The following is a 14,697-nucleotide window of genomic DNA, read 5'->3' as shown; positions in this document are numbered from 1 at the left end:
TGGAAAAAAACAACAAAATATTAGGAGTATGGAACAGCTTCCCTATAAGGAGAGATGAAAAAGACGGAGATGTTTCAGCTTGGAAAACAGATGACTAAGAGGGGATACGACAGAAGTCTGTAACATCTTGACTGTTGTGGAGCAGTGGTTCTTAAACTTTCCAGACGACTGCAACCCTTTCAGCAGGCTGTAGCATGTTATTTAGCTTTGTTGTGTCCCCTGTAGCATGGCACTCTGGGTAATTGCCCTGCTTGCCACCCTATAATGCCTGCCCTCTATTTGTAACCTCCATAAATCCAGCTAACACCACCCCTCAATCCAGGTTGAGAAACAGAGATCGAGATGAGGCGAAGTACCCTCTGAAAGGCCTCTACATACCACCAGGAGTACAAGTGCCCCTGGTTGAGAACCACTGGTGTGAAGAAAGAGAATAAGGAAATATTATTGACTTCTTCACATACACAAGAATGAAGGGGCACCCGAGGAAATTAACAGGCAGCAGGTATAAAACAAACAAATGGAGGTACTTCTGAACACAACACAGTTGACCTGGGAAAATAGTTGGCATAGCGTTTTACTCTTCACAACATGCTATCAGATTTAAAAAACTCCAAAACTAGATAAGTTCATGGAGGATAAGTACATCAATGGCTATTAGCGAGTATGGGCAGGGAAGCAACTGCATACTCTCGGTGTCTCTAGCCTCTAACTGCCAGAAGCCAGATCACTCAAAGACTGCCTGTTCTGTTTGTTCCCTCTGAAGCACCTGGCATTGATTACTGTTGGAAGACAAATACTAGGATGGATGGACCACTGGTATGACCCAGTGAGGGAATTCTTATATTCACCATATAAAAATGTTAGGACAGACAGTTATAGATGCAGCTTTATTAGGATGATCTTTGCAAAAATAAATGCAAGATGAAAGACTCCAGGAATCATAAATAAGGTGTACTGACAACATGAGTGAAAAGTTGTATTTTTACTCTTTAAAGTCACCTATTATTCAAATTCATGACTCATATCCTAAAACTAATGCAATCCTTTAAGTTAAAAAAAAAAATCACTCACTCTAAACAATTACATAATCACATACTAATCTATTTCTCTTGTGAAGAGAAACATCTATTTGTAAGCTAATATATGAAATACAGACATTATGGTCCACCAAAATCAAGCCCAGTTGACTTCAGTGGGACTACTCCTATTTAAACAAAACTTTGTTGGACCTAGACCGTAATTCTCTATTAAATTTCTAAATATTAAAGCTATAAACCAGAGAGGAATGTTTGTATTTACTTTTCTCATTACCAGAGCCTGATTTTCATCTTATAAGGGTTTTTTTTTTTTAAATTGAAGAGCTAGTTAGTTCTAAATTAACTAATGGATGAAGTTTGGCTTTAATTCTTTATTAAATGTTAAATTCTCACATGATTTTGTTCCCAGTGTTACTAAGCCCGCACAATAAGTTTATTTTATGTACATTTTTTTCCTCAAAATGATTTTATTAATGTAAAATCATTAAATAAATACATGGCATCTGCTTATTTTGGCAGGACTAGGACTAGTTCAAAACAGAAACAAACAAACAAAAAAAAGAAAGTATTCATTACCATTCTGACAGCTCCACCTTTTCCCCGATTTTTTACCAATGTTAGGACTCGTACGTTGTCACTTCCATATTTCCTGCAGTATTTCATTGCAACCTGTAAGACATATGAAAGTTAGAATAAAACTAGAAACTCACGTGAAAGATAGAGATCTTATTCTTCCATCACCTCTTTTTCCTTCAATAGCATTACCACCACTTCAGTCTGCATAGAATGGAAATATATTGTCCTGTGCAGTTACATTTTGTTAAGGAAAATAAAAAGCATAAGAAGGCTAACAGCCAGAAAACTGAAGAAGCAAGAAGAATAAAATCAGGTAGTGGTGGTTAAAGAGGACAGCTATAGCTGCCCCAAGTCTCCTTTATCCTACCTGCCAACATTAAAGCTAGAAAACCATACATCGAGTATTAATACTAGTGCACAAAGCAAGTCTATGAAAAACATACTTTCATTACAGTCACCTGTTTCCCGTTTGTTTCACTAATGCCTATTTTTAAACTAAAACTGAGGTTTTTGAGACATGAATTGTCTTTCTATAGTACCTAACTCTAATATAGTGCTTTATCTTATTTTTCTTCAGCGCTTAGCATAATGAGGTTCTAAGAGATTACTGTGTCATAAATCTATTGTATATTTTAGAAAGTTTGTATGTCTGTTTGACCAAGAACTCCTCCTAAATGGAAAGAGCTATGACCACCAAATTCAGTATACAGGCAGTCCCCGGGGTACACGGATCCGACTTATGTCGGATCCGTTCTTAAGAACGGGGCTTCTCTCACCCCAGAGGACACGGGCGGCGGGACTGCCCAGACGCGCCGTGGTCCTGCCGCCCACGTCCTCTGGGGCGAGAAATGCTGCTCCGCATCTCCCTGGTCTGCTGGGGGTGCTCCCCCCAGCAGACCAGGGAGACGCGGAGCAAAGCCACGGAGGACCCGGGCGGCGGGACAGCGGTGCGTCTGGGCAGTGCCACCGCCCGGGTCCTCCGCGGCATTGCTCCGCGTCTCCCTGGTCTGCTGGGGGGGGCCCCAGCAGACCAGGGAGACGCGGAGCAATGCCGCGGAGGACCCGGGCGGTGGGACTGCCCAGACGCACCGCTGTCCCACCGCCCGGGTCCTCTACGTCTCCCTGGTCTGCTGGGGGGTACCCCCAGCAGACCAGGGAGACGCGGAGCAATGCTGCGGAGGACCCCCCCCCCCCCCAGCAGACCAGGCTTTTCTCGGGGATGCCTGTGGTAGAGTAGCTGGGGCGCTGCTGGTTGGTCCCGCAGCGCCGCTTCTCGGCGCTACGGGACCAACACAGCAGCACCCCAGCTGCTCTGCCCCAGGCGTCCCCAAGTCAGCCGCTGCTGAAACTGCCCAGCGGCTGACTACAGGAAGTCCAAGGCAGAGTTGCTCTGCCCCGGGCTTCCTGGAATCAGCCGCTGATCAGTTTCAGCAGCGGCTGACTTGGGGACACCTGGGGTAGAGCAGCTGCTGTTCTGCCGGGTTGGTCCCTGCAGCGCCGAGGTGCGGCGCTGAGGGGATCTACCCAGCAGCGCCCCAGCTGCTCTGTCCCAGGTGTCCAGATTCAGCTGCTGTTGAAACTGATCAGCGGCTGATTCCAGAAAGCCCGGGGCAGAGAAACTCTGCCTCGGGCTTCCTGTAGTCAGCCGCTGGGCAGTTTCAGCAGCGGCTGAATCTGGACAGTTCCGACTTACATACAAATTCAACTTAAGAACAAACCTACCGTCCCTATCTTGTACATAACCAGGGGACTGCCTGTATAGCTTCCTCTTATAACTTAAAGCAAAGCAAGGGTTTGGTTGTGCCAGGAAAATGCGATGTTTCTGGAATGGTTCTTCTCATTAAACCAGACAGAATCATCAAATCAAGTACAGTTCTCAAAACTGACATAAATGAGTGAATGGTGAAAGAGACTGAACCTCTATGAAGCAAAAACATAGATGAACCTGGAGCTGGATTGCTTCTCAATAAACCTTACAAAACAGAGGGATAAATCCGAGAAATTTGGAGTAGTGCTCTGTTTTGGTACAGTTAAATCAATGCTTGAGGTTTGAAAACTAGAAGATCATGTTATTGGAAACCAAATTGACTATAGTCTTTTTTGTTAAAACATAGCAAATGATAGTTTATAGGGATGAAGAAAAAGCTACACTTAATGAAAATCCTATTTAAAAATGTTACTAATTTTAACAATCCTATTTTTAAGAAATCAGAAATAAAAGTTACTTCATAAAAATAACATTGTATTTTTAAAAAATACAGTAATTTAAATAAAGCATGTACATTGTCCTCTTATTTTAAAAAACCTTCATTGAGGAAAGAATCCGAACTGCACTAAGTAAGTCTGCTAGTATTTAATAAAAATTGAGCATCAGCTTAAAGCAACTGAAGTGTTCAAGTACTTGGGCATGAAAGTGCAGAACACTGATGTCTTAGAAGGCTGAGATGTGTTCATCACTGTACAAGACGTACAACAGCTCTACTTTGTGGGCTTTTCAATTGTAATATGATACTGCATAAGATATGATTATTCATCATTGACACTGGCAGCAGTAAACAGGTTAGTACGCTACAGAACACATCCGTATTAATGTGTGACAACTTTATCGCGCAAGCTTGAAAGGAAAAACCGAAACAGAAGTAGGCATGCTTTTGCTTAACCTAGGCATAAATCTTGGGTAGTATTTACAGAAGTTGCTTAGAGCTGGCCTGACTCTGTTCCCACTAAAGTCAAATATAAGATTCCCATTAACTTCAACAGAAACAGAAGAGGAAAGCAGAACACCTGCCTCTGCATGGTGGTGCCCAGAGACACCCTCCCACTGCATGGCCCCCCCAGTCCTCTTTCCATTATCCATGTCCTCAGACCCTCTCCTGCCCCCTCTGACTCCCATTCCCCCTTCTCAACCTGGCATCCCAAAGGCACCCTCACTCTGCCCCTCCCTCCAGCCTCTTCTACCCCCTTTCCATTTCCTCTGCCCACAGACATCCCCCCTTTCTGCTTCACTGCACCTCAGCAATGCCGCCTTTGCTGCCCCTTCTCTCTAGGCAGCTGCCCAGATTCTGCTATCACAGCACCCAGAGCAGCCCCCCACAGAAACTCCTATGTAAGGGTCTGGTGCTGTTTCTTTGCTAGTTAGGTTGCCTGTTTGTGAGAGGGGGCAGGGTGTACATAGGGAAGAAGGAAGCAGAATAGGGTGTATGTGCGGATGGGTGCTGCAGTGAGGGGGATGTAGGAATGGAGGCGGGGGATGGGCAGTGTGGAGGAAGAGGTGAGATGGATGGATGAGGGTGTAGGAATGAAGGAAGGAGGTAGGAATAAGCAGTGCGGGGTGCAAATGGGGAGGGGTTAAGAAGGATGGGTGGGTGTAGGAATGGAGGAGGGCTGCTGTGGGCCATGGAGCTCCAGGATAAGGACTAGTGGCCCAGATTACCCCACCAGGCTCTCTTCCTGCATGACTCAAATCTTGTTCTCAGTAGGGAGGAGGCAAGTAAAGCTGGGGGCTCCCCCGTAGTTCCATGTCCCTCCATCGCGCCCTGTCCGCATGGAGCATGTCCCAGCCCCATAGCATGTTAGCTGGAAAGGAACATCTGGAGCACTGCTGCCCTGCAAAGACAGGCAGTAACCAGGTGCGGTGAGCAGAAAATTCTCTCCTTATCCGGTCACTCAAATGTAACCCTGCCCTACCCCTTGCTAGTGAGCCGAGTGCCCAGGAGCACCTGGAACGAAGGGGACTTGTTTGGAATTGGGCCCTGTTTTACTGACTGTGTTTGGTTTTTGTATACAGGAGAGGCCCACAATCCCGCAGAGCACAGCCCTTCCTAACAGGTCACTTCTCCGTAGCCCTGTGCTAGCTGCCAGGAGAGGCTCCAAACTCTGCATGCAAATGAACTATTTTATTGACGGGTGGAGCAGGAGCGGGAAGGATGCAGGGAGAGACTGGTTGACGATTGAAGGGTATGAATGGGCAAGATGGGCTGAGAGCGTTCAGATAGAGGGGACCCATTCAGGGGTGTGGTGGGTGAGAGCAGAGAAGGGTGCAAGTGACTTGGGGCCATGGAGAGCGCAGCTGGATTCAGTGCAATATTAACAGGCTCTCTGGCTGCAAAAGCAGACAAAGAGAGGGGAGTTGGCAAGTGTAGGGGGTGCAGGGAGTGAAGCCCCCTACTGTTTTATAAATGCTAAAGCATTGTGATACATATCTGTTCCCTTAGATTGCCAGGTGAGGAACTTTAATAATCTCTTCTTACCTTTGTGGTCTGATCTTTACTGCCATCATCAACAACTATTACTTCATAAGTGAACGCAGGATCTTTTTTCTTAAAAACAAAAATGGAAAGTTTGAATTTGGTCCAATCTCACACTCACACTCACTCCCACATACCCTTTTTCACTTACTCAAATGGGCAAAACTTCAGCCACCAGAATCTTTTTTGCCCCACAATCTTCTTCCACATTCATGTCATAATATACATTTGTACAGTTAGAATCATAGAATACTAGGATTGGAAGGGACTTTGAGAGGTCATTGAGTCCAGTCCCCGGCCCTCATGGCAGGGCCCAGTACTGTCTAGACCTGCGGTTCTCAAACTTTTTGGGCTCCAGAGCCCTTTACATGCGTAAAAATTTATGTGGAGACCCAGCAGTCCACTGATTATATGTGTTGTACCTATCAATGTTTCCAGTTTGTCATCCTTGCGGAGCCCCTGGAGATGTCTCACGGAGCCCTGGGGCTCTGCGGAGCACAGTTAAAGAAACACTGGTCTAGACCATCCCTGATAGACATTTATCTAACCTATTCTTAAATATCTCCAGAGATGGAAATTCCCCAACCTCCCTGGGCAATTTATTCCAGTGTTTGACTACCCTGACAGTTAGGAACTTTTTCCTAATGTCCAATCTAAACCTCCCTTGCTGCACTTTAAGCCCATTGCTTCTTGTCCTATCCCTCCTCCTTGTGACACCCTTTTAGATACCTGAAAACTGCTATCATGTCCCCCCTCAGTCTTCTCTTTTCTAAACTAAACAAACCCAATTCTTTCAGCCTTCCCTCTAGGTCATGTTCTTTAGACCTTTAATCATTCTTGTTGCTCTTCTCTGGACCCTCTCCAATTTCTCCACATTTTTCTTGAAATGCGGTGCCCAGAATTAGACACAATACTCCAACTGGCCTAACCAGTGCAGAGTAGAGCGGAAGAATGACTTCTCGTATTTTGCTCACAACACACCTGTTAATGTATCCTAGAATCATGTTTGCTTATTCTGCAACAGTGTCACACTGTTGACTCATATGTAGCTTGTGGCCTACTATAACTCCTAGATCCCTTTCTGCCGTACTCCTTCCTAGACAGTCGCTTCCCATTCTGTATGTGTTGCGTCAATATCATTTTATAAATCTGCTATGATGATAAACATCTTTAAAGCAGTATCAATCTGTTATCAGTATGCTATTCTAATCCTGCCAGATTACATGACTACGCTATCAGAGGTAGTGTTATTTATTTTTAAAGCTACTATAAAACACTGAAAATCAATCTTGTTATAAAGTGAACGTTGAGGCTCTGGGTAGCCTTTACATTAAAGATCAGAAAGTTCAAACCAGGCAGTATTTTCTGAAAATTGCTGCCTTTTAATAAGGTGACTAATCCCTAACAGTGTTAGGAAAGCAGAATTTTAAAAATCTTGTGAGAATAGACAGTAACTATATCTTCAGATGACTTTTACTCTCCTATATGTTTATGCTGGATAGGTTCCATTTGAATACAATTAACTTCCAAATGTGATTTCAGTAAAAATTGGTCTTTTGGCATATAGTCTGAAAAAAATCTCATTAAAATTCTGCTTTTCTAACACAGTTGGGGTTGATCACCTGATTATGAGGCAGTCCGGACAGAGCACTTATCTTTTAATTGGATAATTTTATATTCCTTCTAAGCAGATCAGAGAAATCCAAACAGGCAGTTGGTTTTCATATACTTACAGTGATACTATATTTTAAATGTGAAAATGAAAGTTTCACACCTGTCTTTTTTCAAGATAGTCTAAAGCTTCATCCATCATCACAGGCACTGAAAGGAGAAAAAAAATTACAAAGCTGCTTTAAACAAAGCATCAATAAAAGCATATTTAAAATATTTCCAAATACCAAAAAAATCAGGTCTCCAGATAAAAACAGTTACCTTGAAAACGTGGGAGCGAAAAACCAAAATTCAGTTATGAATTTAATACCAACTCAAATAAAAGTTAGGTTAATTGTATTTTACTCCTAGTGCTGCCACCAAATCATTATCCAGTTTCTAGCATTTTGCAATTCCGTGTGCCCATTTTCCTCTTCCCAGATGGTAAAAGATTTAACATCTGGCATGTTGGGGAAATGGGGGGGGGGGGAGAGGAGTGATGTCAAATTGCAGTGAACAAAGAGGGAGAGGGTTTGGATGCAAGAGGGGTCTCAGTTCTGTGGTGTGGAATCTGGGTGGCTGTCATCTCTCACCTGTAGAGCCTCCCCCCCCCTCCGTTGCTGCTCCCTCTGTATCAGAGGCAGCAGCACTGGGGGAGGGGGAAGGCAAGCGGGAGCAATGGCTCCTGGAGATCTGTCTGCCCTCCCATGCTGCTATCTCTGATTCAGAGGCAGCAGTGGAGGAGGGGAGGCAGGCAAGAGCTGGTACGTGCTCTCCCGGAGCACCTGCTCCAGTGGAACTGCCTCCCCCCACATGTAAACACGGATCAGCTGAAACTTTACCAAAATAAACACTAACATTCCTAATAAATACTACCAGAATGAGTCAGCTAAGCACAACTTGGTAAATAGTACAGCAAATTGCCTCAGCAGAAAATGTTAGTATCTGCAAACAGGGTGACCATCTGTGACGCCAATCTTTCCCCATCCTGGATAGAAAAGAGTGCTGAGCATCTGAGACACCCTCCTCCCTCTGCCAAGATCAGATAGTAGTAAAACTTCCTTTGAAAATAAAAATCTACTAGTTAGCCTGAAAAAAAAATTATCCAAGCAATACTACTAAAATCATAATTCTACACTAGTGACCTTGCAAACCATTTTATACTGTCCAACCTTTTTTCTACGTGAGCTAACACAGTAGTTCCCAACCTTTTTTATACCGTGAACTGGCAAACCCATTCACAAACTTTTGGCGGACCGGAAACATTTTATTTACATATTTATTATGGTAATTAATTTTAAGAGGTCGCATGTTATTTTACATCACATTTATACACATACATTACATGTCATTGTAATGATCAGAGTTTGCAGACATCTACAATGCTAAAAACATTTCTGTAAAAAGAATCTTTTCCTTTTTTATCTTAAGCCATTAACACCTATGCAAACTTTGTTTGAAATGTAATCATGCAAATATCACAAGCTAGGCCTTTTATTCTAATACAGTAATTCCTCATTTAACACGTGCCCGCTTAACACGTTTTCGCGATAGCATGATTTTTTTTTTAGGGAACGTTTTTTGAATTACACGACCGTCCCCGGAATAACATGATTTCCCCAGCCAGCTTGTTGCCAGTGGCTGCGCAGGGCTTCTCCCGCCTCCCTGCAAAGCGGCAGAGGGCTTGCCGCTCGCGGTGCCGTTCCCCGGCGACCCCCCCTTGCCAGACGCAGTGCGGGGCCTGGCAGTCTCGTCACAGGGGCATACTCTCAACCCAATCTCCCTCCTCTCTCCTCTCCTTTCCTTCCCCAGAGCCAAACACCTCCCCTCCCTGCCATAACCCAGTCCCCTTTCTTCCCCAACCTTATGTCCGAGTCTCAACAGACACCACTGCTTGAAACACAACCCCCACCTTTTCCATTATTTTCAATGGGAAAATTGACCCCGCATAACACGTTTTCACTTAACACGATCATTTTCTGAAACATATCTATAGTATTAAATGAGGAATTATTGTACTCAAAAGCAGTCTAAAAGCTTTTAGACCGCCTGAAGTTTTGGTACCACTCCATACAGCCTGTCCCAGCCCAGGAGAGAGCCCTATATCTGCAGCCCAGCTAGGGCTGCTGTGCTGAGACAGACAGGATTTGACTCTTGCCACCTGCAGTCCAGAGGGAAACAAGACAAGACACCCCAAAATCCCCTTTACCTCCACCTCATTGGACAGACACCAGCACTGCCTCCTATTCCCCCACCTACCCCATTCCGTCTGCTGCCTCTTTCCCAGACAAGAAAGCTAGAGAAGTGTTCTGGATTTCCTCCCAGGAAGCTTCAGGCAAACCCAGCTGCTGTAATCAGACCTCTTCTCTCCCATGCTTACTACGCTCTTCAAAATCCCCTCTCCTCTGGCCCCCTCCCATCCCAGCCAAGTACTTATTCCCTCTCTCTTTCCTCCTTATGTCCCCTTCCCGACCAGTAGGCTTGTTATCTAGAGCAGAGAGCAGCTGTATGTTCCTGCGGCAGCGCAGTTTACAGAGAACTTAGATTCCCACCGAGCCAATTATCAAGGCATGGACATGACCTGCCAGTGTGCTGCGACCCGGAACCAGTCCACAGACCGGCATTTGGGAACCACTGAGCTAACAGAAGGCAGCAAAATAAATCACTAATGCTACCTATCAGCTTCTCGTACCCTGAATCACTTAGTAAGGTTTCAGGCCAGGATACGTGATTGAGTGTATGTGTACCCTCAATGTTAGAATGTTAGAGTTTAATCCAGGGGTGGCCAACCTGTTCCAGACAAAGAGCCACAATAGCAGTGGAGACAGCATGAAGAGCCAGAGCAAAGTTGTTGAGAGAGAAAAAAAAAAAAAAAAGCTGCGCTGGGGGACAATAGGTGCTGGTACATCCGTCCCAGGGCACGGCTTTTTTTTTTTCATAGCTTTTCCCCAAGTCTTTGCAGCCCAGCCTTTTTTTTTTTTTTGGCTCAACAACTTTACCCCGGCTCTTCATGCTGTCTCCACTGCTATTGTGACTCACAAAAAGAAGCACTGGGAAAGGGTGAGAGGTGCAAGTTCTGGGAGGGAATTTGAGTGCAGGAAAAAGTAGAGAAGAGGATGCTGGCTCAGGGAGAGGGCTCTAGGCTGGACAGTGTTGGGGTCAGGTGGAGTCTTGGGGTGCTGAGCAAGCCACAGGCTTGTTGCTGTGAGGGTACAGGAGTTTGGGCTGGGGTGCATGAGGGGATCAGGGCAGGGAAGCTGAGAGTATGATGGGCTCAGGACACAGACTTGCAGGTGTGGATGGTGCAGGAGTGTTGTGGCAGAAGACTGGGGATGAGGGTGTGCAGGAGTTTGGGGATGTGAGAGGCTTAGGACAGGGGGTTCCAGTGAATGATAGGCTCAGGTTGGGGCCTGGAGGGGAGGGAGGTGCAAGAGTGTTATGATGCTGAGGCCAGATGGAGAACTGGCCCCAGTTGGGGGCTTGTTGGCCAGGCTTCATTTTTAAATAAAATATGTCAAACACAAAATGTTTCAGCATTGTCTTTATTTATGAGAGGGGCGGGGAACCTGTTTTGAGTCAGGGGTCACTGACCCACAGAAAAGTCAGTCAGGGCCACAAAAGTGAGATGCAAAAAAACAACTCCTCCCAAACCCCCCAACCCTCACTAATGTGGCCCCAACTGTGCTGCTGGGGGCAGCGGATAGGGTGCTGGGGCAGGGTACTCATGGGGGGGGGGGGGGGGTCTGGCCAGGAGGAGGGGACAGAGACAGCTGGGGCCAGTACCTAGGGATCCCGGGTCTCAGGAAGTTGCTGCCTGCTCTTCCCCTTCCCTCCCCCAAGGATCCACCCCGGGCTCTAACCCAATCTCCCTCCCCTTCCCCAGAGCCAGGAACATCCCCCCCAACTCAATACTCCTCCCCTTCCCCAGAGTCAGGAACACACACTTCCCTAAACCCAATCCTCCTCTCCCCTCCCCAGAGCCAGGCACGGGCCCCCCTCAATACCAATCCCCCTCCCCCCCACTCTAATCTAATTCTCAGGTCCTGGAGGTGGAGCCGCCACTAACAGCTAGACGCGTCTCCCTCCAGGTGCCGGGGTGTGTGCGCTGAGTGGCCGGCCTTGAGATGTGCTGGCTGGGACACCGTGCACACGCCTCTCCCTCCCCCCCCCGAACCCAACCACCCTTCCTTTCCTTTCCTTCCCTTCCCCTCCCCTCCCCTCCCATCCCATCCCATCCCCCAGACTAGAGCCAGGCACATCCTGCAGGGTGGGAGGAACCCAGAGCTCAGGCTCCAGGCCAAGCTGGGAAGTCTACACTACAATAAAACAGTACTGCAACCCGAACCCTACGAGCCCACATCAGCTGGCTTTTCATTGCAGTTTAAACATACCCCGAGACAGCACCTATTGTTCTTGTGGCCGATCAATTTATAGACAAGGACAATACATACATACTCCTTCTGGTGGCTCTTACTGCAGTGAGACAGATAAGACAACAACATGATCTGCAGTGCCAGCAGTAAGTAGACAGCCTCCAGCTTACAACTCTTTCACATCAGAAGGACCTTTATAAGTTAAGGCTAAATTACTTGCCCAAGATCATACAGGAAGTACATGGTAAAGCCAGGAATAGAATCCATATCTCCTAAACAAGACCATTCTTCCTTCCTTCTGCCTGATTAAAGCCCCTGCTATAAGTTCCAGAGTGTGAAATTCTAAAAAAAACCAATATGGATATTTTTACTCCTAACCTCCCATACTGACTTTAAGAGTCACTGAAGACCAGCTTAAAGTGGCTTTTGTAATCTTTCAGCAACCTAGTTAATAAATGTCTACCTTTATTTTACACAGTTTTAGTAAAAATTGTTTTTTGCAGAAAGTAGTTTAATTTCTGTCACTAAAAAAGCATGTCTGGACTCTATAGAAGCTCTACATGCACAACTCCATTTACTTGATTGCGACCTGAAAACTTGGTAAGCAAAATGGCTACATAATCTGCAATTTTCTGTTGCTGACATTCACCAGCAACACAAAACTTAGTTTGTCTCTCAAAAAGAAAACCAAGAAATATTCTTACACCTGTCTTCCTCATTGTATGAAGGCACAACAACAGAAAGCTCCTTTGTAGGGGGGTCATGTATGCTTGGTATAGATTCCTTCTTCCCTTCAGCATTTACAAAGAACTTCTCTTCTTCATGTCGATGAAGATTTGGCATTTTTGTGGCAGTTATATGGGCAACAATAGTAATCTGTGAAAAAACAGAAATGGTATTTATGACAATGTTGCATTAAGCAAATGCTATATTCATTTTTTGCATAACCACATTTGGTTAGGTGTTCAACTATTCTAATTTACTGAACAAAGGATGGTCAATCATATCTGTGGTCTACATTCGAGTAATTTAAAGTCATTCCTATTACACCATCAGGGTCATCCCAAGGAGTCACAGGTTCTGGGGAAACCCTCACCCCATTTGTGCAGCCCAAGGTAAGCCCCATCCTACAAGCCCTGCTTCTTCCCTTCCCAAGCCCCATAATCTCCCAGGTACCTCCTGTCCATAGGATGGATGGAGGAGCCGCAGGGCCCTCTCCAAAGCACAGGGCCTTGGACGGCTGCCCCAGCTCACCCTATGGATAGGATGGCTCTAACAACCATGGTAAAGTGGGTCCATTGAGGAGTGCTCTTTTATCTGCTGCACAGATCAAAAAGGAACTTTACCGGTTATGATTTATAGTCTTTATATGGCATTTAGTGGTTCCATTTTATCTACACAGGATATGGCTCCAGGTTCCCAGCAAGTTGCAAATGAAATTTTCAACTAGAAAAGGCCACCATAAATTTGACCCAGTGAACATTTTCTAGACCCTGGTGCACAACAGTTCTAAATCTTGTAGCTATACCCACTGCATTAGTTGATAATTAACTAAAAATCTAGAGCATAGCAAGCATTAGCAGCAACATCTCTAATATTAAGCAAGTCCATACAAGAAGCAAATCTTATCACATATAAAACTGATATTAAATAATGCAATTAAGTAACAACTTTTGTTTTCCATTAAAAATACCATACACACACACATATAACTCACACAACACTACCACTACGAGCAGACTAACTAGAAAGAAATACTGCTGAATTAAGAGATAGGCCACCATAATTTGCAGTAATCATAAACTTCAGTAACTGTGGAATTACGGATGTAAGTGATTAATCGACTATCCGATAAGCAAAAGTTAGCGAATAGTCGACACACTAGTTGACTAGTCGCTTCCGCCCCCTTGCTGCCTCTTTCATAGCAGGGAGTCCTTTGGGGGCTCTTGTGCATTTCAAAGGTGGAACATGGACGTTCTTATCGACTAACCGAATAGTCGATGGAAATCCCATCAACTATTCGATTAATTAATTAATCAAAATTTAACATCCCTATGGATGTTATCATTTAACATCTCTGTGGAATGAAATCTTATGACTTACAAAAGTAAGTGAAGAAGGAAAGAGGAGAAAAATGTATTAAATATATAGGTAATATGTTTGCATGTCATATATCCTACTTCTGAGTCTCCAGAGTGTCTGAAATCTCATGTCAATTAGACACTTCGAAATTGCAAATGAAGCCAGGATTTGAATTTCCTGCACTACATTTGCATAATTGTGTCATGGTGCTCTTTCGAAAAAGCGCTATTTCAAAAGTGAAACTGCAGTCTAGACACGGTAATTTCGAAAATAGAAGCTTTTTTTGAAAGATCCTGTTGAAAGACAGATGTAGTCTACAAAAGCGACGAGGAGTCCTGTGGCACCTTATAGACTAACTGAAGTGTAGGAGCATAAGCTTTCGTGGGCAAAGACCCACTTCATCAGATGCATGTAATCTAGACACCCCCTCATTTTCATCTTCTTGACTGTAATGAATTTGGGGCAGGGACTGTTTACATCTATGTCATATAACAACACACACACACTGCCTGCACTTACTAATGTGTCCTGCTAGCTTCTCTAACACAGCTACCAAATTCTTTGAACAAAATACAGTATTTAAATGGTTCAATTTTTCTTAAAATTGGAAAAGTGTAGTTTTATCCTCAAACTAAATGCTACAATGATTACAGGTAACATAGAGGAGAGCAGCAAAAATGATATAAAAGCTTAGAAATCCTGGCCTACAAGTACAGATAACAAAAAAACCTG

At 44.7% G+C, this 14,697-nt stretch overlaps 1 protein-coding gene across 1 annotated transcript in view; it reads right to left on the bottom strand.

Annotated features, from left to right (window-relative positions):
* The window catches only part of ALG5 (ALG5 dolichyl-phosphate beta-glucosyltransferase), a 51,588-nt gene that overhangs the window by 35,762 nt on the left and 1,129 nt on the right, over window positions 1-14,697 (bottom strand). The window contains exons 2-5 of the mRNA XM_075919156.1: window positions 12,588-12,759; window positions 7,635-7,681; window positions 5,864-5,932; window positions 1,614-1,706 (exon numbers count right to left, since the gene is read on the bottom strand). Of these exons, the coding sequence (XP_075775271.1) occupies window positions 1,614-1,706; window positions 5,864-5,932; window positions 7,635-7,681; window positions 12,588-12,726 (348 nt within the window). The 5' untranslated portion in view covers window positions 12,727-12,759. The remainder of the gene's footprint in view (window positions 1-1,613; window positions 1,707-5,863; window positions 5,933-7,634; window positions 7,682-12,587; window positions 12,760-14,697) is intronic.

This window comes from Pelodiscus sinensis, chromosome 1 (assembly GCF_049634645.1).
Source record: "Pelodiscus sinensis isolate JC-2024 chromosome 1, ASM4963464v1, whole genome shotgun sequence".
NCBI lineage: Eukaryota > Metazoa > Chordata > Testudines > Trionychidae > Pelodiscus > Pelodiscus sinensis.
The sequence above is the reverse complement of the archived record's forward strand: the minus strand, read 5'-3'. Positions and strand labels throughout refer to the sequence as shown.